Raw genomic sequence first — 24,332 nt, 5'->3', positions numbered from 1 at the left:
AGTAATATCACACGATCGTTTCTGATCGCTAAACTACGGATGAACTCATCCATTGGAACACCAGAGTTAGTCAGAGAAAGGCAGAAAACACTATGAGAGAGGAAGAGGGGACTGGATAAATTACATATTCGTTAAATGCAAATGCTCGTTGGTAATAGAGTGGTCGCAGATTTTTAAATCGGTTAGAACTATGTTACGTGGTCTGGCCAGACTGGTCAGAGGCTCGAATGGCGCACGCGAGCTGGCTCTGTGTAATTTTCAAGCAGTGAGATCGCGACGCGAGCAATGGGAACCCGGCACGATGTTCGATCCACGAAACGTTCGAAGAATCGAATTCTCAGCGGTCGATTATACATACCAGGCCGGGCTCGCACGCCGAACGAATATCCATAACGAATGCGGAATATTACGTTAATAACTTCTTCAGGATTCGCTGCGGCGCCGTATGAATTATTTAACCCGCGGGAATCGCGTTCAATTTCAGGTCAAAGGTAAAACAGTTTGCTTGCCAACCCACCATCTTCTTACTCTAGCCGCATCGCAAACTATAATGGACGAACAATGAGCGGCCACGCTACCGCGTGAAGATCATTATCGAAGAATTCGTGCGAGCACACTTTGATCGAAGCAGGGTGTGAAATTTCTGCCTGTAACGGTGCGTGACTGGATAAGAAAGCACTTTTGTACGAAAGGAGTTGAAGAGTTATACGATGAAAGAAAGATTGTAGGAGTGTACACGCTACTCGACAATATATCTACTAGTTCTATATATTAGATTATTGGCTTTCGTATGTCAGATAAATATTAAAAATTTCCTGTTAGCATCTAATTAATAACGATTTTCACATCGAGACCAAAGGGTACGCGACCGACGAAAGAATTCACGAAATTGGGAATAGTACATGACCGTGAGTTCGATCATGATTCTATGTTAAGAAGTCAGCGGTGGATGCCGTACGGTACAATTATCCAATTACAAGATATAAAGCTGAATCCATTATGCATGACCACTTCTATCTCCCTCCGCTAATGCAGGTATATCCAGTCTGTCCGCTATTAATTTCCATTGCGTTCTCGAGATATGATTTTAAGAGACAGGAGGGCTGCCGACGTATCGAGATCACCGGTTTCCGTGCTACGAGTCAGAACGTTAACCTTCGTTCACTTTGCGAAATTACGCTACGTCTCATCGCGGATCGTGATCATCATCGAGTTCAGCTTCGGACACTCGTTCGAGACGTTAGCCGGGAGTTATTGCCCCCTTTCGTTTACCTATGGACACCGTTAGCGAAGTGTGACATTTTTCAATATCATTCGTATCCAATAATTTACAGAACGTTCTACGTATATGTCTAATGAATATTCTGTCTCCTCGAAATCATAAAACATGAATAGATGGTAACAAACTATCAGAAAGGACATATTACGTGAACGTGACAACTCAAGCAATAATCAGTAAATCAAGACGAAGACATTTTACATTCATGTTAACAGGAGTTAATTTGTCTTCATCGTGGTTATTTAAGTGGTGCTAGTTGAAAACTGACCAGACATAAATCCGCATCTATATACCTATAGAACCATGTTAAACAAGAAAACGAGATTACGTATTATTCTTCGTCAAGATAGGAAAATAAAGCAGGAAACTTTCTCATAAAATTTCATATACGCTACGAAAATACAAATATAATTTCTTTCTCCCTTTTTGACAAATTTTTTTATAGTAAACACTTTTTAAATTCGTGGTCGATCTTGCTAACACTCTCCTAGACAAAAAATCGCGAAGTTCAACTATTTTAATTCGTACGTCAAGTCGGAGAATTCTCGCTTTAAGGCTCGTCGACTCTACTCAATAACGGTCTATCGAACTGAGTACAGAAATCTGCAATCTGTGTGAGGCTAAAAGCACGTATTCCAGCGACGTACAAAAGGTGTATCTGGAGAATTCTGGTTCCGTTAAGCGGCACAAACCGTATTATTACGCCAGTTGCTTACTCATACCGTCGCGTCGCGTCGTTCCTTCTAGCCCGTCCAGCATGGATTACGAGGAAAAAACGTGGACGCACATCGATTCCCAGGAAATTCACTTTCACCGGACCTTGTCCATGAGTGCTTCTCGAGTGACTCGCGCCATTAGTTTCTTCATCGAATGTGGTCAGGTCAGACTTTTTATTTCGCTACGTTTCCCTGCTTTTCGCAACGAGAACCACCAAACTGCAATATTGCGCGTACAAAATGGTGTTCGATAAAACGTAGTTTCGTATATTAGCTTCCACAGGCGTGTATCGGAATTTTTGAGCACTTTCTGTCGAACATTGGAAATGTTTTGTTCATATAAAAGTCGTTCTTTGTAGCGATGTAGTTGAAGAATCTTTTATGTATCGATCGGGGAAGCTACCTGGTTATGGATTTGACGACTTTTTGAAACTACTTGTGCATTTTTACCTTGATTGATTGGAATTTGTGTGATATTAAACAGCATTGTTTTTGAAAGCGTACATACTTTCTGTACAATTAAAACACTTTGCTGCGTTTGATTTAGTAAGTTAAGTTAAGTTAAGTTGTATTAATAGCATTTGAAATAACGCAACCACGTGCATTGTCAAAAAAAAATTCCGACAGCGATAACGCCAGAAATGAAATCCGTTGTAAATTCTTGAACCGACACTAGATAACCTTTTTTTAAAAATATCGACGCAGACAACATTGTCGACAGATAAGGAACGAGAATATTGCCTATACGTAGTAATCGTAATTCATTGAAGCATTTCGCTATCGAGATTATGTGTTTTTCTCTTTAATTGTAAACAAGTATTCTTTAGTCATTCTAGTAAACCGATAAAAGAAATCATAAACGATTAAAAGAACGAATGGTTTATTAATTGAAATGTTATGTCATATTTTAAACTTGTTACATTATTATTACTTTGTGCAACTAAGATGTAATTAACAATAAAACGATCGCTCATTCAATTTCCAAGGAAACAAAATATATTTTGATGCTAGACTTATCATAATTTTATTCTGTATCGAAATAAATTTTTCCCCTTAATAAATATAATTTCCTTTTGAAGAAACACCAGAAAATCATTCAAATCAAATTTTTATCTCCAATTACATTAATCGATATCTCTGGGATAGATGAACGAACTGTTTTCAAAACGAAACTCAAATTAATACTTTCATAGAAGTCGCTAATAACCAATTCTAGTAATTGACGCAATTATATGTAACCAGTGGGTAACAACGATGGAACTTCCTCATCTGCCCGCACGATTCTTTTATTCAACTCCTGAACGTCACCAGCAGAATGACGCGCGTTTATCGTCGCCGGCAATCACCGACGATGACGTTCAACCAAACATTTTGCACCGGCAATTTATCGAAACACCACGAAATTCCATTGACTAATTGCTTCGTTAAAACGGTCTGCGAATAATCATCGTTGGTTGCTGTCTCAAGAACGGCATTGCGTAACGGTACCCGTTGAAAGTGCGACTTATGCACTGGCCGATTTAAAAGCAGACGAGTCGGCGAACGACAGAACCAGCAGAGCCGTAATCAATCTTTCGTAAGATTATTCTCGACTTACCTGAGGGGCACGCTGACAGAATTCCTCTTCCGTCAGGGAAGCTAACGTAGCACCGTCCACGTTGAAGCTCTCCAGTGGCACCGAGGGCAATTGCAGCTGCCTTCTGGCCCACTGGATCCAGGCTGCTACGTCCGCAGCACTCCAGCGTCGTGGTTCTGTAATTATTCCAATTGTTTCCAATAATTATCGATGCACATGCATTATTAGATATTATTTCGATATTAAACTTTTTACTTTGTCACACTGTTCATTTATTTGCAAAAAGGAAAACACGTTTGACGAAGCATAATAACTACGGCGCTAGGTTTGACTAATATAAATAGTGCAAAATAAATAAATTTCATTTTCATTAGTTTCAAACAATACATTTTTCCATGTACTTTTGTTCTTTTTAGTTTCCAATTCCATGTTATAGTTTTACTACTCGAAACGTCGACATAGATTTTATTTACGTACTCGATACAATACAATTTTGTCATACTTACGACATCTATTGTCATTTCTAATCGACATTTATGCCATTGCGTACACTCATTTCTCATATAGTCGAGACAATTTTTAGCTTTGGAACATACGTATCGAAGTTTCACGACACGCGATCGATACGGTTACTTTCGATTTCACTACCGAACTTTCTACGTTCCATCGCGAAGCTCGTTCTATTTCGCCGATCTACCTCGCGAACTCTTGTTCGTTGGTTGCAAACGAGGTTACAGTCATTCGCACTAAAATCGTGTCATCCCATTGTGACGCGATCACAGGTATCGAAAATTGTTTAGTTAGTTAGAGAAGTTGCAGAAGAACCGTAGATGACCTTGAGCGAAGCCCTCAAAATTTCGTAACCGTGAAAGAACAGTGTGACTCCGTAACTTATTCCGAGCATGACATCATGCGACCAACTAATAGTCGAACCGGTCGCTCCTACGTCCACGAAGATAACGTCGAACGTTTGCCCGCGGCAAGGTAGCAAGAAGGTCTAAGAGTCTAATGGACGCTCACGCATCTTCTTATTGCTTATCGAGGTTACATCTATCCGTGGTTTACTTATTCATTACGTTGCATTAGTTCGCGATGATAATTTTTCGACTCTGTTTTGTTGGAAGTATGTTCTACGCCATTTAATAAGGCATAGATCTTGCGCAATTTAATAATTATACGAAGAAGAATCATGTTACAAAGAATTAAAAACAGAAGTTCAGAAGTCATAATCCGAGTCAGCTATCGCCACATACTTTATATTTTATCTTTTAATTTCAAAGAACGTGACCAGTCATTATGTAACAACGAAGTATCGTATACTGTAAGCAGACACGTGAACTTTTGAATATTAATTGATTAATCAAAGAAATCACTCACCGGGATGAATACCAAGAGCCACGCAGGTATTGTCGAAATCCTTCTGGAGCTGCTGGATGGCTAGACTGAGGACAGGTTCGATCTGTTCTCTGGTCAGATCACCGACACATTCGCCGGCTTCCATGTCTTCCACGAACCCTGTTCCGACGCTACCCAGATCCACGGGTCTCAAATTGTACTTTCTTTGAAAGCTGGTATCCCTCAAAACCTCTCTGAGCAACTGATGATCGCTCTTTTGTCCGTCCTTGAACAGCTCCTCCTCCTTTTGCAGAGGATTTCGGACCTCGTCCTGTATTCTCTCAAGTTTCAGAACATTTGTTCTCGTGGCATCCGCGAAATCCTTTCTGGTACCTTTAAACAGCAAGTTTCTCAAAGGAGAACTGTTCTCGAGTTCCACAGGATCTGGTGAGGAAGAAGTGCTCGATGAGGAGGACGACAACGGGGAGGAGGAATTGCTAGTGTTGCCACTGGTACTGCTATTGCTGCTGCTACAGCTGGATCGAGGCTCCTCCTTGAACAGGATTTCCTTCAGCAATGGGTGTCCTTGCACTGCGGTATCCTCTTTCTTCGCGAAGAAGTCCGCGTCAAGGCTGTTGTAAATATCCTCCTCTGTCCTGGGTGGTGTGCACGGCACTGTACAGTCAGTAGAATCCTCCCTGTAGCCTAGACTCTCGGCTAGGAGTCTGAAATTAGGATTGTGGAGACCGTTTGTTAATATAATATACGATTCAAAGTGCAACTTTAACTTGCAACTGCAACTTTAAAACAAATTAGTATTTTATCGAAAAATGTCAAAATAGAGTTTCGCGAATTCGTTTAATTTAAGAAACTAACAAAATAGGCAGAACATAATTTACCTGGACTCCTGCAAAATAGCGAGAAGATCGAGGCTCTTTTCTCTCTTAACCGGTTGCTTCGCGGAAGGTTCTGGACTGGTCGGATAGAATTGAGCACTCTGAGGACTCCTAGGCACGTAGTATGGACTCGTCGGGTATCCTGGTGAACCTTCGTGAGAGTAGTTAGGGGATAGTTCACCACCGGCACCGGGGTAAGGTGAACTCGAGTAAGCGGTCGGCGAACCGGGGCGAGGCGATTGTGCTTCCTGCTTGATTTGCGTTGCCTTCAGTGTGCTCTGCGTGTTCGTAGCGGCATAATCGTCTGACAGAAGGGACAAATCGAACTGGAATGTGCTGTAATCGAATGACGGCGAATAGCCGGCTGCAGTAGGTACTGTCTGTGGCATCTGAAACAAACATTTTATGATCGATTTTACGAGTTTTACGTCTCTAGAAGAATTTGTTGCGAGGAATGTTCTATATTTTTTGCAAGATAACCTTTTTTGTTGAATGTGCCAGTTGAAATTCGATTAATAAAATACAATACCTATGCATTCCCATATCATTATAATGCACGTGTGCTTAAGAAAGAGGCAGGAGAATATAATTCAATACTTTATATCGAATGATCAACAACTTTAATGATTTGACGAGAAGAAAACGTACTGCACAGAAACTCAACCGAGGTTATAATGTTTTTACGTTCCACCCCCGACGACTCACGATTTATTTCGGCGCGTACAAGTGAAAAAAAGATCTAGTCGAAATGGTACACTTTCTTCGAGAGTACAACGACGGACCAAGGGTCCATTTATCTTTCCGCGTGTTTATTGCCCGTCCCGTGCTTAAACTCGTGTCAGTTTGTTACGCTTCGTAAGTCACTTATGGCTTAAGGCGATCTTCCTACTCATCTCTGAAACTTGCGAACCGGCCGAGGTCGCGATATCGTTCTGTCAACTGTCTAATTCGAACGTTAACGTCATGATCATTTCGATATGAACGTGTAATTGCGCTCACAAGCACTTTATCTCTCGTCTTTCACTGGAAATTTTCATACTGCTTTGAGAAAATTGATAAATAGAAATTTTACACTATGTAAGCGTAATCGTAATTTTATTATACATAATTTTATTATACAAGAAATTATAGTCGACTATTGTTTCATTTTGATCTGGAAATTAAGAATCAATAATCGCTATATATACATAGACTGTTTGGTATCAATATGAAGGTATTGAAAGAGCACCGAAGAATATACTACTGAAATACAGTAAAATGAGAACAAGTAAAACAAAATTTTAAGAAATCTACACATATGATATACAAGCTTCTATGTTACATGAAGTTGTATAAGATTAAATTCAATGTATCTTGCGATAAAAACGAGCGTTATAGATGCAGAATGCACAATAACATTAAATTAACCTACTAGCGAGTGCTGGAAAAATCATTTTCATAAATAATATGAAACTCTTGGTATATTTTATAAATACTTTTTAATTATTTATAATTATATACGCTACGTCTTACAGCGTCATTAATTCAGCGAAATATACAATAAAAATTCCTCTTCACCATCGGTGAAAGGAAGAGCACGCGGTAATTAAAACTTTATCCGGTCGGTCCACCGAGTACGAGTTCACGGGATCAAAGGATTCGATAGGATCAGTCGCAGGATATTGTGGCGTGAAAATAGCGCGGCTTTGCTATCTGGTCTCGCGATCCTCGCTGTAATAATAAATATCTGCCTCGGTTTCCTTGTAAATAATCGTTAACGACTCTCTATTATCTCGAGTCTAGGGTCGAAAGAAAGGTAAAAAATAAAGGTAAAAGTGGGCGAGTAAAGGAAGTCCTAGTGGTTTGAGCCGAAACGAAACGAAACACTTTCCCCGACGTGGTATGCCTGTGCACCTTAAGGGCCCATTTATCTTTCCGTGTGTTTATTGCCCGTCGTGTGTTTGACCTCGCATCAGTTTGTTACGCTTTGTAAGCCCATTACAACGTTCCCAGTGCATCTTCCCTACGCTCAGGCGGGGTCGCGTCTGACATTTTGACGTAGTGCCCCGCAAAGGTCGACGCGAAATAAACGATTATACCCATACACGAGGCCGCGGATTTGCACGCTTACAGTGTATATACCAACGTAGAGACACAATACCATCTCTTCTCCATCTGGAACCGTGTAACATCGCGTATACCGTCATGGCTAGAGAAACGAGGATAGAGAAGAGTAGAAGGAAGAAAGAGAGGTCAGCTCTAGGAGAAGAGATACGGGAAGGCCGAGCCACAAAAGAGGACCGCGTATTTCTCGACTTCTCTCTAGCCTCCCGCGAAAGGTCCCGGCAAGAAAGAGAATGTTTATCTATGCTGATGGGATCTATGGACTATGGAATCCTCGGCCGAGCTTTCCTGAATCGCCTGCGCAAAAGAATGGGTTGCTTTAACCCCTCTGCCGCACAAGCTGGACATGGAGAGATTGGTATTCCGGAAACTGATCAACTTGTTGGAATGAAATTTTAAATACTGTCGTTGAATTTTACTTTTGCGATGTAGATTAGAACAGGTTTAGACGAATGACTGATTTTTGGCACTGCAACTGCTTTTTTTATAACTTCTTGCTTAAAATCATTGTTGTTATTTAACAGATTTTAAATAGTTACACGATCAATCAATTACTGATCAATCCACGTTTCCTTGAAATCCACCGATACCTTTTGCACACGACATAAGTTCGTTATAATTAAGAAGCTTAAGTCAAACGACATAAAAACAGACAGTATCCTTTGAACTGCTTAATTAACTGACAACATGGGTTATGGCATATACCCGTTCGAACGAAAGTCTCGTTTTTACGTGATAGGAGGTTAGGTACCACAAAATCTTCTCCGTAATGACGAGTTTTTAAGATTTCCTCAGTTCCTTGATATCTTCTTGGCCTTTTCTAGGGACTAGTCATTGATGTCATTGGCCAACGGTGCAACTGCGATCTTTCCTTTCCTGCATTAAACGCGGAATTCTAGCCGAGTTATGGATCCGACCTCATCATTTTCGAGAAATCAACACCTCTTAGTTCGATCGCTCTGTCCAGAAAAACCAGCTTCGACGAACCGCGATTTAAGAGCTCGATAGATCGATGTACCGTTTTCTCGTCGTAATTAATTTTGCTTAAAAGGCTACTTTTTGCGCGACAAACGAGTATCTCCGCGAAGAGCCACGATAAAATGTCATTTTAATGGCTCGTGCTTGGCTATGAATCGATTCGTAGCTGTGTTTTTTGCGGAACTCATTGGGGATATTAATTGGGATGGTTGAAGCGTTTGATATAATTGGGCAAAAAGAACAGAGAATATATTACTTGTCATTTTTTTTCGTTTCTGTTAATATCTGGAAACGTAACGATTTGAAATTGATACTGTTCTCGTTAAATATGTTTATAAATCCAATTTTTATTCTTTTCGTAATAAAATATATCGATTCGTAATTCTAGAGGGAAAATGTTATTTTCATAGATTACGATGCTTTTCTATTGCATCGTGATAGAAAAACGATTTTTCTAGCCCAACTTAAAGTTACGACTTCGTTATACTCGTAACGTATTTATGTATATATTACATAAGCGATACAGTTGTTCGACACTTTTTCGTGATTCGTTTATATTTATAACTCGTGATAACTCTGATAAGACGGTAGTGACTCATTGATTCGCGCTGAATCATTAATTTAATAGAAAGCCTGAAATTTCTGGCGTTTCGCAATTATTGCGAAATAATCAATCTTCTTATTGTCAGCTAGAAGTTCGCATTCATTTAAGTTACACAATTGAAATAACAAAACGTTAAACAAAAGACACATCACGTCGTTAATGGATAAATTTTAAAAAATGTTACATACGACGCCCTAAATTTTACCCTTAAACAGCTGTTTATATGGAAACTTCCAGTCCAGCTTCAAAATAAACGTAGATAAAATGCAAATATCAAAGTCCAGTGTCGAATTTGAAAAAGATCGATAAGAAATTATCGGTTTCACGGTGATATGCACCTTTGAAGAAACAGTTTCCAGAGGATACCAGTTACCAACGTTTTATGATAACTAAGGGATTATCACAGTTGGGATTTCATAACGAACAACGTCTGAACCAAATGAAATTTGCGCGTGATCGATAATACCCTCAGTTAAAAAATCTTAACCTTCGATAGCGTTCATCGAAGAAAGTCTCTTGTCGAATTCCGTTAAACTCTCTCGGCACGGCGTTTAATTGATTTCCGTGTGAACATTTGGATTTGTGTGCATTATCTGGCGGCGAATTTATTTTGACCGGAAATTCATATCTCGTGATCAGTCATTCACTTTTATTGCAAGTTTTTCGTCAAGACTTGTAATTAAGATATGACATTGTACAACATTTCATTTTATTTTCCTCTAGCGATATAATTCATGCACTTTAAACCGAGACCGAATTATATCTAAAATTCCAAGATAGGGTTCAAGGGGGGTTCTTGACCCGGCAAGAGAACAACCAGGTTCAAGGACAATAATTTTACGGTTCATAGGATCATACGCCTTGGATGATCTCTAATCCATCGTGACGTAACGAAATTAGAAAGGAGAATGAAGTCAGCTTTAACAATAATTCTTTTTCAACTTCTTTTTACCGTGATTTTTCGACGACCGCGACGAAATTGTGTCTTACCAAGCTCCAATAAATCTTGTTTCTACTTTTATTCGGTCGATACGGTGGCTTGATTAGTGTGACAATCAATTGGACGAATTGGATCGTTTCCTCAAATACGTTTTTTCAGAGGAATCAAAGCAATTTCTTTTGATATTATGATATCTGTTATATAATAGATAACGATCTAACGATATTTTTGGTGCTTGTTATTATGCACGTGTTTTTTTCTCCAGGTGCATTTGTAATCGTTTTCATTGAAATTCTAATCGTTTCTTGCGAGACGCGCGTACATTAATCTTTCATTAATCGTTTAGTCGTTCGTAGTTGGCATTGACGGTTGTTGTCAGTCTGCGTATCCACTGTGTTATACAGCGATGGACAGAAGAAAGGAAAAATAATACTTATATCCGAGAATGGATGACTCCATAAAAGTAGATCTGTATTCATAAAGTTTTAAGGTGTGGTAAAAGTTCTTACACGAAGATAAAGAATATCTACACGCTGTTTAAAAATATTGATGGTAAAAAATCTTGTGAATGAAGAAATTTAAATATCGTATATTGACCTTTTTGTGAAATATTTAATTGAAACAAAATATTATACGTAATTATCGTATTTATCGTATTTATTTTATGTAATTATCGTCGTATTATATTTCTAAGATAAGGATGTTCTGATTTATCTTACACTCGGGTCATTATAATATGTATTACTTGGTATAAAGTATCTATTGATTTTGCAATAATCTTATTTTTTATATACTGACGTAAATGTATAAATCACTGGCAAATTGTGTTCTCCAGTATGAAGCGATGACGATATTGTTTCATAGCTAGTTCAACATTTTCATTTAAGTAAAGTCTTTCTATTATAAATATCTGTTGAAGATAAAAACTGTTCTATTTTTTATTTAAACCAGTGCAAATAATGTCAATAACTACGCAAAATGGACACATCGAAAAATGGACGAGGGGAACCACAAGAATTCCACCGCGAGAACTTCTCACGTTGTTTTCATCGAGTTCATTCATTCGCTCATTCACGCGCATCAGTTGCAAACTCCCCACCGTCACTTTACCTTTAAACAACCAGTCAAGTGAAGTTATAAACAATTATACCTCTCGTCTGGCTACTTGCCTTGAGTTAAGCACAAAGGAAAACCAACTTCGCGCATCTTTTTCTTTCCTAAAGAAGCAGTCTCAATGAGGCAAGCTCGGATATAAATAAGCAAATGACCATTATTCGCACAATTTAATCCTTCAGCCACTAATAGGTTGGATTTGTTTAATCCATTCGAGCCTGATAGTTTTAAGTTATAATTATAAAACGATTCCCGGGTTTTAAATTTTTAATTTTTTAACAAATCTGATTGTGAACTATTCATTTCTTAGCTTTATGTTCCATCAATGATAGGTTTATTATATTTTATCTTCGCGCGATTTTATGGCTCTGAATGTTTCTTATGGGTCAATTGGTATTAGTATCTATGCAGGATGCATATGCTTCCAATTAAAAATTTTAAGTCAACAATTTTTCATGTCCAAAGAGTTTGGAATCCAATTTTTATGTGACGAGTATTTATAAATCTAGTTTATATTTCACTCCCAAATGTTAAATAAAGAAGTAGTATTCGTTTAAAGGAACTAAAGCGTTAAAATCATAAAAATCGTCTAGACCATTATGGTTCTCTCGATTATACTCATTCGATAGGAAGCCACTGTACAAGGTTACAAACGAGCAAAAAATCGGTGATCGTAACTTTTTGTCGTAATACAGTTGCAGAGACAGGGTCTCGATCGCGATCGTTTTATCGTTCGAGAATATTTATGCCAGGGATTTCCCTTGCGAATTATCGTTGCTGTGACAACACACGAGTCGATCGTAATCGTCTATTCTCGCCAATTCAGCCATGTATGTGTCGTTTGCCGGTGTTCTGCGTAATTAATTCCAGTTACGTTACACACGGATAACCGATGTCAGCTACCCTGGTGTATGCGTAAATCATACTTCGACTGGATCACATAATTGAACATAACTCCGGAAATATCATTTTCAGATCGTTGCCTGGCGCTTTGTCAATTGGAAGTATTGTTTCTGCGGATATGGACCGAATCAATGAACGACCTAACTTATTGCGAAAGGGTTGATCACTAAATTCAAAAAATAAATAAATGTGCAACGTGTATAAACATATGACGATTATAATTAATGTTTTATAATGAAAATAAATACATATATCTAAATATGTTTCCCTATCAATGAAAACCAAGGACAATCATGTTAAAAGTATTTGTATAATTTTCAATTTTGAAAGAATTTTCTTTTGAAAGAAATTCACGAACTACGGTCGAAAATGCGATAGGTACTCGGTAATGGGCGAGTCCATCGAAATTACTTTCAACTTCCTTCGCGTGTTTCTTTTTAAATGGTAACCGCCCTCCACGTGGAAACGGCAGAGAGACGATTTCGTATTCAGGAATCCAGTTCGATACACTTCCATGAACGAACGAAACGCGCGGCAATATTAATACGCTCGAATGTCACAAGATTATACCGTTACCTGTCATGACATTCTGCGCCGATCCGCATACTTCTCGTTCAGATAATTACCATCCGAGGCGACGTGGAACGAGCCGCGAGCATAGAACTCATCGGGGCCAACTTAACGAAGCCAATCGAATCTCATTCGACACCGTTTGGTCGATCGACAATGTAGAAAAGAAGGTCCAGTCTCAATTAACCTTTGCTTTCTTTTTGTTCCTGAAACGATAGCCCATCGAATAACGGTAGTGAAGTAGTTTTTCATTTGGAACGTTTAATCTGTGAGTATATTGTTTGTAATTGCATGACAACACGTTGATGACAATCACGACGACAGCACAGATAATTGTATAATACTTGATGCAAAAAGAAGAAAAAAGTAGAAGAACGATCGATTAATCTTCTTTCTTCGGAGCAATTATGCGTATTCTATTATGTAACGCGATTATCAGGAGTTTATCTATAAGGCAGTGATGAATTACGTGGAATTAGATGAATAGAAAACTGAATAGTCGAAATTAAAGGATTTAATTGATGTTTGTTCTTTGAGAAATCGATAACGAAAACCGACTTGCTCTGCGGTTTCAATCAGCTGGGGAATTAGATTTAATGAGAAGCCAAAATTAATAAGTTAAATCGTAATCTTCGTACTGTGTCTTTCATTCGGATTATCGAGACTTCTCTTTTCTGATAATCGGGAGAATTGACCATTTCTGCCTAAACTTTGAAAGTAGAGGAGAAACATCGATGAAAAACAATGTAGCATTTTAATATAAAAACAATTATGCAATGGATATTAAACTAGTGGGCAGAATTAACCAATTGCAATTGTTTGAGTAAACTTGAGTAAATGATGCGAATAACACTATCCTCACGAATCTTTAGAACATTGTTAAACAACTTGAGAAATTTTAAAAATAATTTCAGAGTATGGTTTTTACTGAAACTCCAAGTACTGGCGTGTATGAAATGTGATGTTAGTAGACAGATAATTAATGTAAAATAAAACGAACGTCAAAGAGGCTGATGTAAATCTTGCTAGGAAGAAATGATAGAAAACGATGTAAATAGGAATCGTCGATTACAAAGATATTTTTCTGAAGTCACGTAACCGATGGAATGAATTATGTCTTTGAATCAAATCGATTATCTGTAGACACGGCGAGAATCAAGATATAATGTTCCATGCGAGATTCAATTATTTTAGCCTTGACAATCGATCGTAAATTTAAATAATAATATTAAATCACGTAGTCCGTTTCTTAAAAATTCTCGCAGCATCGAAAGAGATGTTATTAAATCATCGACATTGAGAATCCACTTCAAAAAACACGGATTCGTAATTTCTTATAAATTATACACACTGTCATATAAATATCTTTTAATTTTCTATCAATCAGAAGCACTCGTAACTATAAGATAATCGAAGAACATACTTTTTTCCAATTTCACATCACTGAAATAATCGTTGAACGAAGCATATTAAGTGAATCCAATTTTCATTATACAAAATACTTAATGAAGGTTTGCATTATTTTAATTTGTCACGTTATAGAAATCACTGAACCACAGATCACTCTAAGACTCACTAGAATTTTAAGAATTAAATTATTATTTATCATAAAGGGTTGACCGGCATCGTGAATGCCAGTGTTCTTCTGAATTGCTGAATGACGAAAACACTCCTTGAAAACTGAATATTGTCTTAGAAATCTCACGTGACTACGCGGGCGGTCGAATACCTGAAACGGACGTGAACGACCGTCACTCTGAAACACGTGTACCATCCATGACAGTTGCGTACTATCTAAGATCATCGTCCCTCACGATCATCCTACCTCCCATTTCTCTTAGGAGGAGGAGCACAATTTTTCGCGCCTATGAACGGTCTAGTCCCCGATTTAAGTAAGGAATTGAAAAGCGATAATTCCCACATACATCTCTCTCGATTAATTTTAGAATTTCTTCGTCTCTTTTACAATTAATTTATACGGTGGTATTTTTATTGTATTGAATCATTGAATTCCTACATTGAGTTTCGATAAGCATTTTGTAGTTTATGGATATTTTAAACAACAATATTTCTTAAGCCTGTTAAGTCATCGATTTACATATATACATACACAAGTACGTTTATTTTCTGTTTCCGAGAAATATTTTTTCTACTTCACTTGCATCTTTTCTTAGAAACGATACTTATTCCTAGATTCTATACTACAGACGGTGTGATTGTTAATTTTTACAATGAATCCTTATCTATTTGAGTATCGCCAGTAATATCTACCTTGAACTTAAGCACATAATTTATGCACAAAACATGACTCGAAGTTATGAACGATAGCGAAGAATAAATTTAAAATTCTTTGAAGTTGGATTTGCGCAGATTTTTATATAAATTTTTCCATTCATGTTCCTTCGAATTTGCAAGAAATGACTATTAATATTCCAAGTTTATTTCAATTTTCATGTTAACTTCTACAATGCACTTGCTCACCTTTCCAGGCTTTTCTAAAAGGGCTAGAATACTTTGACACAAAAAAAAAAAAAAAAAAAAAAAGAAACACATATTTGTCCTTTATTCTTCACAGCTATGCCTTTTCTCTTCCTCGATTACAAGGACGAAAAAATTCTTTTCTCTAGCAAGAGCTTTATGAGAATCACATAGATGTTACCTTAATTATTTTCAACTGCCCCCAGCATACCGTACGAACTCAATTATGATCGAAACCCTCGATACGTCTCGATTATCGATTCACTACAATCTATAACGTACGAACCTCGGTGACCTTACTTCGAACCTTCGACACTTTTTAATCGTGGATTTCTAAAACTGGTGTTCACGATATTCCTACCGAACCACTAACTAGATCACATCAATAGGATGTCTGGCTTAATATAATTAATCTAAAATCAAAAAACATAACACACGAGTGACTTATTTAAAATTCAACCATATAAATCCAACTATGCTTAACTGTTCTAATGTTATTTTCTAGAAATAAAAAATTATCTGTTTCCCAACTAAATTAGCTTCAAATTTTGTTATAACACTCATAAAATACTAATATAATATTAATTCTGTTACACTAATACAGATATGTATATCAATCACAAAACTATAAACATCCACAAAACTTTGTCTCATTTCTTCTTAAAAGTTGTTTGCAGGAACCAAAATGTATAAAAGATCTTCCCGTATGTACAACGGATACGATAAATAAGAGCAATAAGAGAGTAGACGAGAAAAATAGAGTACAAAGGAAAGACACGGCGAAACAAGCCGGTCGACACACATAAAACAGGAATAAAGAGAAACAGGTGAAAGAGGGCCAGAGGGAAGAAACGGCCAGGAAACAGAAACTGAAATCAGAGTTCCTAAGTAACTTGTACGGAGTTGCGTGTATACGAACCTCTTGAGAGGTGAAATTATGCTCGAACTGGCGCATAACGATAATGTGCATAACTTATGCGCATATAATGCGAGTATGCCGCGCGAACCATCGCATCGTAGCGTTGCACCTTCGTGGTATTGCTATATGGAATGCCGCCACGGTAAACTAACTAAAGATTCCGAATGGTAATAATGTTGACTAAACACGGTCGCAGGAACGGGTCTCCTTATTCCTGCATCTTTCTTCGCTCAAGAAGGAATCCACACCTACATATCTGGTAGCTACCAATGTTCTTTCGAACTTCGGAATATAAAAGGTTTTACTACAGGCAATTCTTAACGGTTGACTTTATAATTTGTATAAAAGAATTCTTCGTTCGTCAAAGTAAGGTTAATTTTATGAGTTTTAAAATGAGTAAAATTTTGGGACGAGACAGTGAGAAAATTGAAAAAAAAAAAAAAAAAAAAAACAGAACAATTTAAAGTCAGTTTAGCAGACGAATGTTATTAGTTAACTTGATAAGTGCATAATTAATTTAAGATTCGATACTGAATCCATTGAAACAGGATAATGATACCGAAAACTCGAATTTAGATTTCACGTATTCGATGTAGCAGAACAAGGATCACATCGACAAAGTTGTGTACAAAACGTGATACCCGCCTGGTGATTGAAAAATGCGGAATAACAAGGCGATATTCGTGCTAAGAACCGTAAACCCTTTCAAGTTCTCTGTATTCGAATAGTTAAACGACGTAGTCGCAGACATTAAATAATCAAACGTAACTGTGAGCCTATCGCAGTTCCTTATTCTCACGCTTGTCTTTCGTCGAGTTCACCAGCAAGACTTCATTACAATGCTACTTCGCTGTATAGAACAAAATAGCAAAAAGATCATACAATTTCAAGACGATCAAGATAGTGGGATAGAAATTCTTGCCGATATGTAAAATACATTATTGAGATATTTGTAATTTATAATATAAACAATAGCGTGGGGTAATAAAATAAACCGCCAGGTAAGGCATAATAATATCTCAGAGAATAGATATAAATATCACTAGAAAGAAATTATTTTATATGGATATCAGTCGTATACATTATTAAAGAAGATATTCGAGATGTTCTACAGTTTCAGAGCTATTTCACAGATAACGTGAATTCGTTTTGTCGAACAATGTTATATCTCACGTCGTTTTACTTCTTATCTAAGGACATAAAATTTTTAATATTTAATGTTCTGCATATCTTTCGATTCATAAAGTTTCATTGCTTGATTTTTTAGATCATATTATATATATATTATAAACATATAGTATATATGTTTAATAAAGATTATAAAACAACGATCGAATATTTCAAAGTATTCGAGTTGTCCGCATTTCAGGAACGATCTCTTTTATTTTAAAAATTTGATCCCGTTAGAAGGGCACCCTGACTCGTAATTTGTAAATACAAGTTAGGCGGCGCGGCACGTCGAAAAATGGCGGAATCGGGAAGAAGATGAAGCGGGAAACGTGGTCGGCGAGAGAAGACAAATAATTAGGGAGTTGTAATAGCGTAAATAGTAACATAATACCGCATAATGGGGGCATAACGCAGCTTCGTAATGCCGTCGGTGCATCACCATGAACAAGTTACAGCAGGTCTGGCTTTGTCCGCCATGAGCAGCCCTTAAGGCCGCGTTATTAAGCGTTTTATAGAGCTCCTCGGATCTTCGCAAGGCTCTTGTCCTAGAACGCTACGTGGACGTTATAAATTTGACCTGTTGCCAGTATGAACATCCAGGTGTTCGTACCGGTTCAACCCGATATCGCAAACGATCCTCTCGTGTTTTTGCCATGGAAAAACGATAATATGCCTCGTTTGTATGATGATTTTGCGTTTCTATCGTTGTTATGCACGATTTACCACAGTGTTGTAATTAAAAAGAAGTTTTGAAGAAATAGAATAGATATTTTCATTTATGTTTGAATATTGGAGAATTATAAACGATATTTTAAAAGTTTACTTACGTTAAATAAGTTGTATTATTTTAATGGAAATTATTTCGTCTGTTCAAATTTAAGCTTTAGTTGTTTGAAACGATGGTACAGTAATATTAAGATTGCCTGAGATTGTAGTGATACTTGACTTGCGGAGACTTTGATGCGTGGATAGGAAAGATCGTCGCATGTACGTCCGAAAATAACATTTCCACATGTACAGATGTACTACACATCGAAACAATGAGTCATAAGACATTACAAATTTAAGAAAACTCAAACATTTACTGCACCGTATACTACCTACAAAAATAAATTATCCGAATGGAGAATACCTGGCATTAGAATTTAAGTAAACGAACTGCCTATCGCCCACCGGAATTAGGTATATATTTTCTCAAGAAACAGGATGCTGCCTAAACTTCAAAGCTCAAGAAATGATACGCTTCTTCCGTTTACATATCGAATACAATTTTAACTGTTATCTTTTACATTTAATTAATACTTTGCAAATTAAAAAGAAAAATTACTGTACATGCAAATTTGATGATTTTAACAAGAAACGTCTTACAAAGAATAATAGAAAACTGTGAGATTTTAAAGGCACTTAAATCCTTTCAAACGAAACATGTTTCTCTTCAATACGGTTGAAGACGGTATAACGAGGAGAGTGCAACCACGCTATATGTTACAAGATTTTATAGGAACGATTGAAACTGAAACGTATTTGAAACCATGTTCGAGAAACGGTATGTAAGACGCACAATAACGCACTCACCAGCCAGTTTGCATTTAAAACCAAAAGTAGAAAAGTACTTCTTTTGAGTGATCGTAAAATCTCATAAAAAACAGAGCAACATAATTTAGAAGCTACTCAAAATGATCGAGTACCTCGATCCGGATAACTCGAGCATATTTGCGACAATAAGTGTAGATTGTCATGGGGCGAAAGAGAGAAAGAGAGAAAGGAAGACAAAAACCTAAGAAGCCAATATATTAAAATCTTATCTCGGCAAAATAGAAAACTTTTTCCATTGAATTTTTCAAACATTATATGTAAGTTTCTATCTTTCTAGAAAATTTGCGTTTTACTTTCTCTTAATAGAAAAATAAATCTTTTTTCTCTGTACTCAATCTTCTATTTTTCTGGAAAATTCAGCGCCTACCGTCAATCAATTTCATCAACTCCTGGAAGCTTTATTTTCTGTATTCATCGTTCGAAAGAAATGAGAAAGGACAAGATACAAGATGGGAGATGAATCTTGGTGAAAGACGCGCGAACAGACTAAACGGCACCAGTGCCGCTATTACTTTACGCGAATCAGCTTGAAGGTAAGCTTTCTGCCGCTAAAACGTGGTTCTGCGCACGCTACCTCGACCGCATAATCGAGTCTCGTTAATAATTGCCTCATTATTGCGCACCGTTGCGCCGCATCGCTTGTAGCCGAGATATTGGCAGTGTTCGCTATTAATAACACTTAGCCGCCCACGCATCGCCATTGTTGCGAGTGGGTCCCGCGCGTTACACGTGTGCAACGCCGCGATCACGGTGCATACATTGCGATCCAGCGTCGAGGATGCACACAGCGGTCCAACAAAGGCGCGAAAAGCTCGCGTTCCGCATAATCCAACGATTCAATTCTACCGATGCGGTGCGGGGGCCTCCGATCCAGACCGTATTCATCTGCCACGCCGCGAGTCTTTCTTTCTACTTCTTCGCTCGTTCAGCAATCGAACCGATCGCCAAGGAATGCCACAAATCAGAGGAAAGGGGCCGAGGAACGTCACCACTCGAATTAACAATCGTGAGAATAATGTAACGGGTCGAAATTGCTGTGTTTTGATAATTGAATGTGCAGGATCGTTCTGATGATTCAAGTTTTCGCATAGATGCTATGGATTTTTGCGAGCATAATGTTATGTGTATATTATAATGGCATCATAGTGTATCGTATTTTATTGGGGAAGTATTGCTCGTAAATTTATGTTTTAAGATATTTGAAATTTAGATTTGAAGGTATCCGTAACTGCGTGGGTATTCGCGAAAGAGCTTTTAGCATATACTTTTTTATTGTAATTGAAAAACATTAAATCTAAAAACACGAAGATTTTATGTCTTTCTTAGCAAGGTGAAAACGTTAATTCAAATTTCCCTAATTAGTCTTACAGATTAGCCCCTCTTACAGATTAATACGAGATGAACGTACCATGTTTAAACGAATGAGATACAATTTTGCAATCAACGATAACTTACCTAAACCCAGTATCCTCTCGATCTACTATGTGCAATTTCACGAGATTTTGCGATTTTCCACCATGTAGTCTTCGTTCATTATCTATAAATTTTCTCATTTTCACCCAATCGTATGAAACAATAGCTACTTAAACATCGTCCGGTAATCTTGTTCACCGCACGCGTATATAAATAAACGAATACGACCATTAATTTTCTTAAATGGAGCAGTAGTTTGTATCGCGTAGTTGGTCGATCGTGATCGACTGTAAATCGCGACTAAGTTTGCGATACGTATCGATCGTAACGATCGTTAAATAAGAAAATCAGTGAATAAAGATTTGTATCGGGAAAAACCGTCTCATGAAGTCATGAGTCGTATATCTATTGTTAAAGAATCACGAGCCACGACGCAGATACAATCTACGACTTTTTATGCATTCCCCAACGTGATACGCGGTTTTTTCCAGACGAACAAATATAAATATAATTCTTGAAAATTGTTCCGCCTGATCGACTTTCCTTTGTTCTCTTTTTCTTCGTTTCTTACCTTCTTTATCTATCCTTCTGTCTTCTGCCGTTCGAAAGAGATCATAACTTCAATAGAAAAAAAGAAGCAAGACTTAAGAGCGAAAGAAAAAGATGTGTATACATAATAATGTGTATACATATTAAACGAGTTGCTTCGATGCCCGTCTAGTTCCGGATATAGGAGCACAAATCGTTGTTTACGATAAGATAAAACCTTGCTCTGCTTTTAAATTAACTACACGGAAGAATGCCGATCACCCACGTCCGCGGTAGAAAAAACCCGGGGAATCGAACGTGTAACGATCGATACCATCGATACACATCAAACGAGCGCGTTTACTAAACGATTATTGATTCTTGATCAGGAAAAAAGAAAGAATAGTCCATGGGTGTTTCGGTATTCGAAAAATGACTACTATATCTAGTCAACGATCTTTCCTTTTTTCTTTTTTCAGTTCGGCGAGTAGTATGTTATTCGTGACGTATTTCTACCGGGGAGCGATATTAATCTTCCGTAGTTTGGTTGTACCGTGTTTCTACAAATCGAAACACTTTAAAACAAAGGGACTGTTTCGACTTTCGTAGACCAAGTCAAAATTTTGTCTTGTTGCTGTCTCGTCTCCCCTTCGAGTTAAAATTTCAATTCGTCCACTAATTTTAATTCAGCAATTGAAATCATCAAGTGATCAACCTAACCCAAATCACCCTAAGGAAAAATTGAATTTCCATGAAATCGAATTCAATTTTTTACCACACGACACTCTCGTCTATCTAACCATGATACCATGTCGAGATAAAACGCTCGCCACCCGACTCTGATCCCTTGTTAAACATTAATATTAACACCCATAAAACACGATAACTAAGTTCACATTCGTCACTCAACCCCGATACGATCAGAGTCACGGAAACATTACATATTCCGTTGAATCAAAACTATCGCATTTTTCATTTAATATTTGTATCAGTGTTCGTCACAACGTGTCGTATTACCATTAAAATGCACGTTGACGAGCGGCTTCAATTTTATGTTCCCATCAATCCACACCAATTGAGCGTGCATCTGTCTCGATTCTCTGCAAGATCGCTAACTCGTGTCATCGTAACACATCACGGGCTTCCATATTCACGGTAAAAAAGTCTATGCGTAAATCGCAATCACAGGTGAGCTAGTCACTCTTTCTGACTCACCCTGTACATCAAACATGCGCGTTTTTTTTTCTTTCTGTTCGGTTACGTTGGCACGCACGCACTCGCTCATTCGTTTCCTCCTTCTTCTGTTTTTTTTCTTGCACCCTGTTCGCAGTATACAGAGACATTCTATCTCGTTTACGTTAGATGGTACTTTCGATGGGAGGAAGAGAGACAGAGTTAGGAAGTCGGTCCCGTCATGTGGGACCGCGATTTGGAAAACCCGAAGTAGCCGACCTTGGAGGTGCCAGGCCGTTCTCCACGCGGGAGAAGGACAATCTCCAACCTTCTTTCTCTTTTCCTCTTCTCGAGCTTCTCTCTAGCTCTTTCTTGTTGCCTTATTTTTTCCTTTCCCTTACCTCGTTTCTTGTCTCACTATTCTACAGTATCGTCTCGGAGTCTCTCTCGATCTTTTTTATTGCACCATGATCGTCCGTCTTCGTTTTCTTCTTTCTATAATTTATTCTTCTTCCTTGCCTTTATGGTTCCTTCGATTGCTTTTTTATCATTTTTTTCTCTTTTTATTTATACGTACGGTGTCTATCTTAGTTTTTCTATAGCGCTACTATTTTTATATTTTTTTTTCTATCCCGCGAACTTGTGTACATTCGTGTTGCCTGTTTGTTGCTCGTTTCTTTTTCTTAATTCTTTTCTAAACCGTACAGCGAGTAGGAGGAGGGGATATTTTGATCCATCATTTTCTGGGACTGTTATTCCGCCTCATTCAAAACAACATTCAAAACGACGAAGAACGAAGTCGTTCAACTATTTCGAGCGCTACGTAGCGAAGAATGTTATGAGTTACGGTTCTTCGCGCTGTGGCTTGCGCAATATATGTACCGATTGAAACGTTGACAGGGTGAAAGTGGTGAAGAGGGGATGGAGACCTCTTATTTGCGTCGAATTTCCTTGTATTCCGCGTATAAGATACGTATAACTTCTAATATACTTTACGTGACGAATCAGTTACATCTTTAACCTTAAAATTTTTGCTTCGTAATATGTTTCGTCTTGAACCTTGGTTTAGTAATCCATAGTTGTTTTGCAAGATTGCTATCTTCTATATTTAAAATTTCTAAAAAATATTTTTATTCGAATATTTTAATCGCGTGTTATACTAAGCAAAGAATATATCATGCTACTATTATCCATACGAAGATTCGTCACCACACAATCCACGATTACAATTTTAATCAGAATAAATAAGGTCTACGCAAATTTTCACACAATGAACATTTCGTTATCGTTCGAAAAACATCGAACATTTTAATTTCCAATTGCGAACGAGCACGACTGTCTAAAATAATTCCAAAGGCAGTTAACCGGCCAGCAGAACCTGTATAAAAGATTAGACAGAGTAGTTTCTTTTCCTTTATTCAAGGAGGCATCGTGCGGCGCCTTTCTCTTTGCGCAACCGTTCCATTTCCAGACAACAAAAGCCAGTCGATGCTTCACGTATCGCTGAGAAAAAGGTTTAATAGGATTTGCTAAGCAGGTAAATGTCGAACTACATACTTGAATAATTTATTTCGCCCCGTGAACCGTATCTGGTTAATCTCGATTGAAAAACTTCACGTTCCATCCAGCCACTGGCAGTCCAAATAATTAACAATTTTTCCGCGAGCTTTTTAAATCAATTTACAGATGATAAACAGTTAATTGCCCAACATGATCGCGATGTTTAAACCATCGGGAGTCACATAAAAAATCGCATTGCGATAAATGATCGTTAAGCAACGTGGCAAAGCGTTGAATCCCGTGAATCACCGCGTAAATTGTTTCGTGCAATTTTATCGATTTCCTAATAAACGCTTGAAAGATACGCTCATTAATTATCCATAGTTCGGCCAGAACACGCGTTACATCCGCACTGCTTCGCTCCTCCGGAAAATTAAAATGCATCATTTGCGTTAATTTCCAAGCGACTTGACCGATTGAAATATTTATTCAACACACGACTTTCTCTTCGAGCCTTTCGACTCGGTTTAAATGGTCAAAGT

The 24,332-nt window shown here is 37.7% G+C and overlaps 1 protein-coding gene across 3 annotated transcripts in view; it reads right to left on the bottom strand.

Annotated features, from left to right (window-relative positions):
* LOC126918362 (DNA-binding protein D-ETS-4) overlaps positions 1–24,332 on the bottom strand; it is a 63,522-nt gene that overhangs the window by 11,518 nt on the left and 27,672 nt on the right. For 2 of the 3 annotated variants that reach the window (XM_050726185.1, XM_050726187.1), the window contains exons 2-4: positions 5,806–6,191; positions 4,949–5,631; positions 3,593–3,747 (exon numbers count right to left, since the gene is read on the bottom strand). In XM_050726185.1, coding sequence (XP_050582142.1) covers positions 3,593–3,747; positions 4,949–5,631; positions 5,806–6,191 — 1,224 coding nt within the window. Of the gene's footprint in view, positions 1–3,592; positions 3,748–4,948; positions 5,632–5,805; positions 6,192–13,019; positions 14,048–24,332 lie in introns of those variants that run through there. The other variant, XM_050726186.1, reaches the window with a different exon arrangement.

The sequence above is a fragment of the Bombus affinis genome, chromosome 7 (assembly GCF_024516045.1).
Source record: "Bombus affinis isolate iyBomAffi1 chromosome 7, iyBomAffi1.2, whole genome shotgun sequence".
In the NCBI taxonomy this organism is placed as follows: Eukaryota; Metazoa; Arthropoda; class Insecta; order Hymenoptera; family Apidae; genus Bombus; species Bombus affinis.
This window is presented reverse-complemented; position numbering and strand designations above follow the sequence as displayed.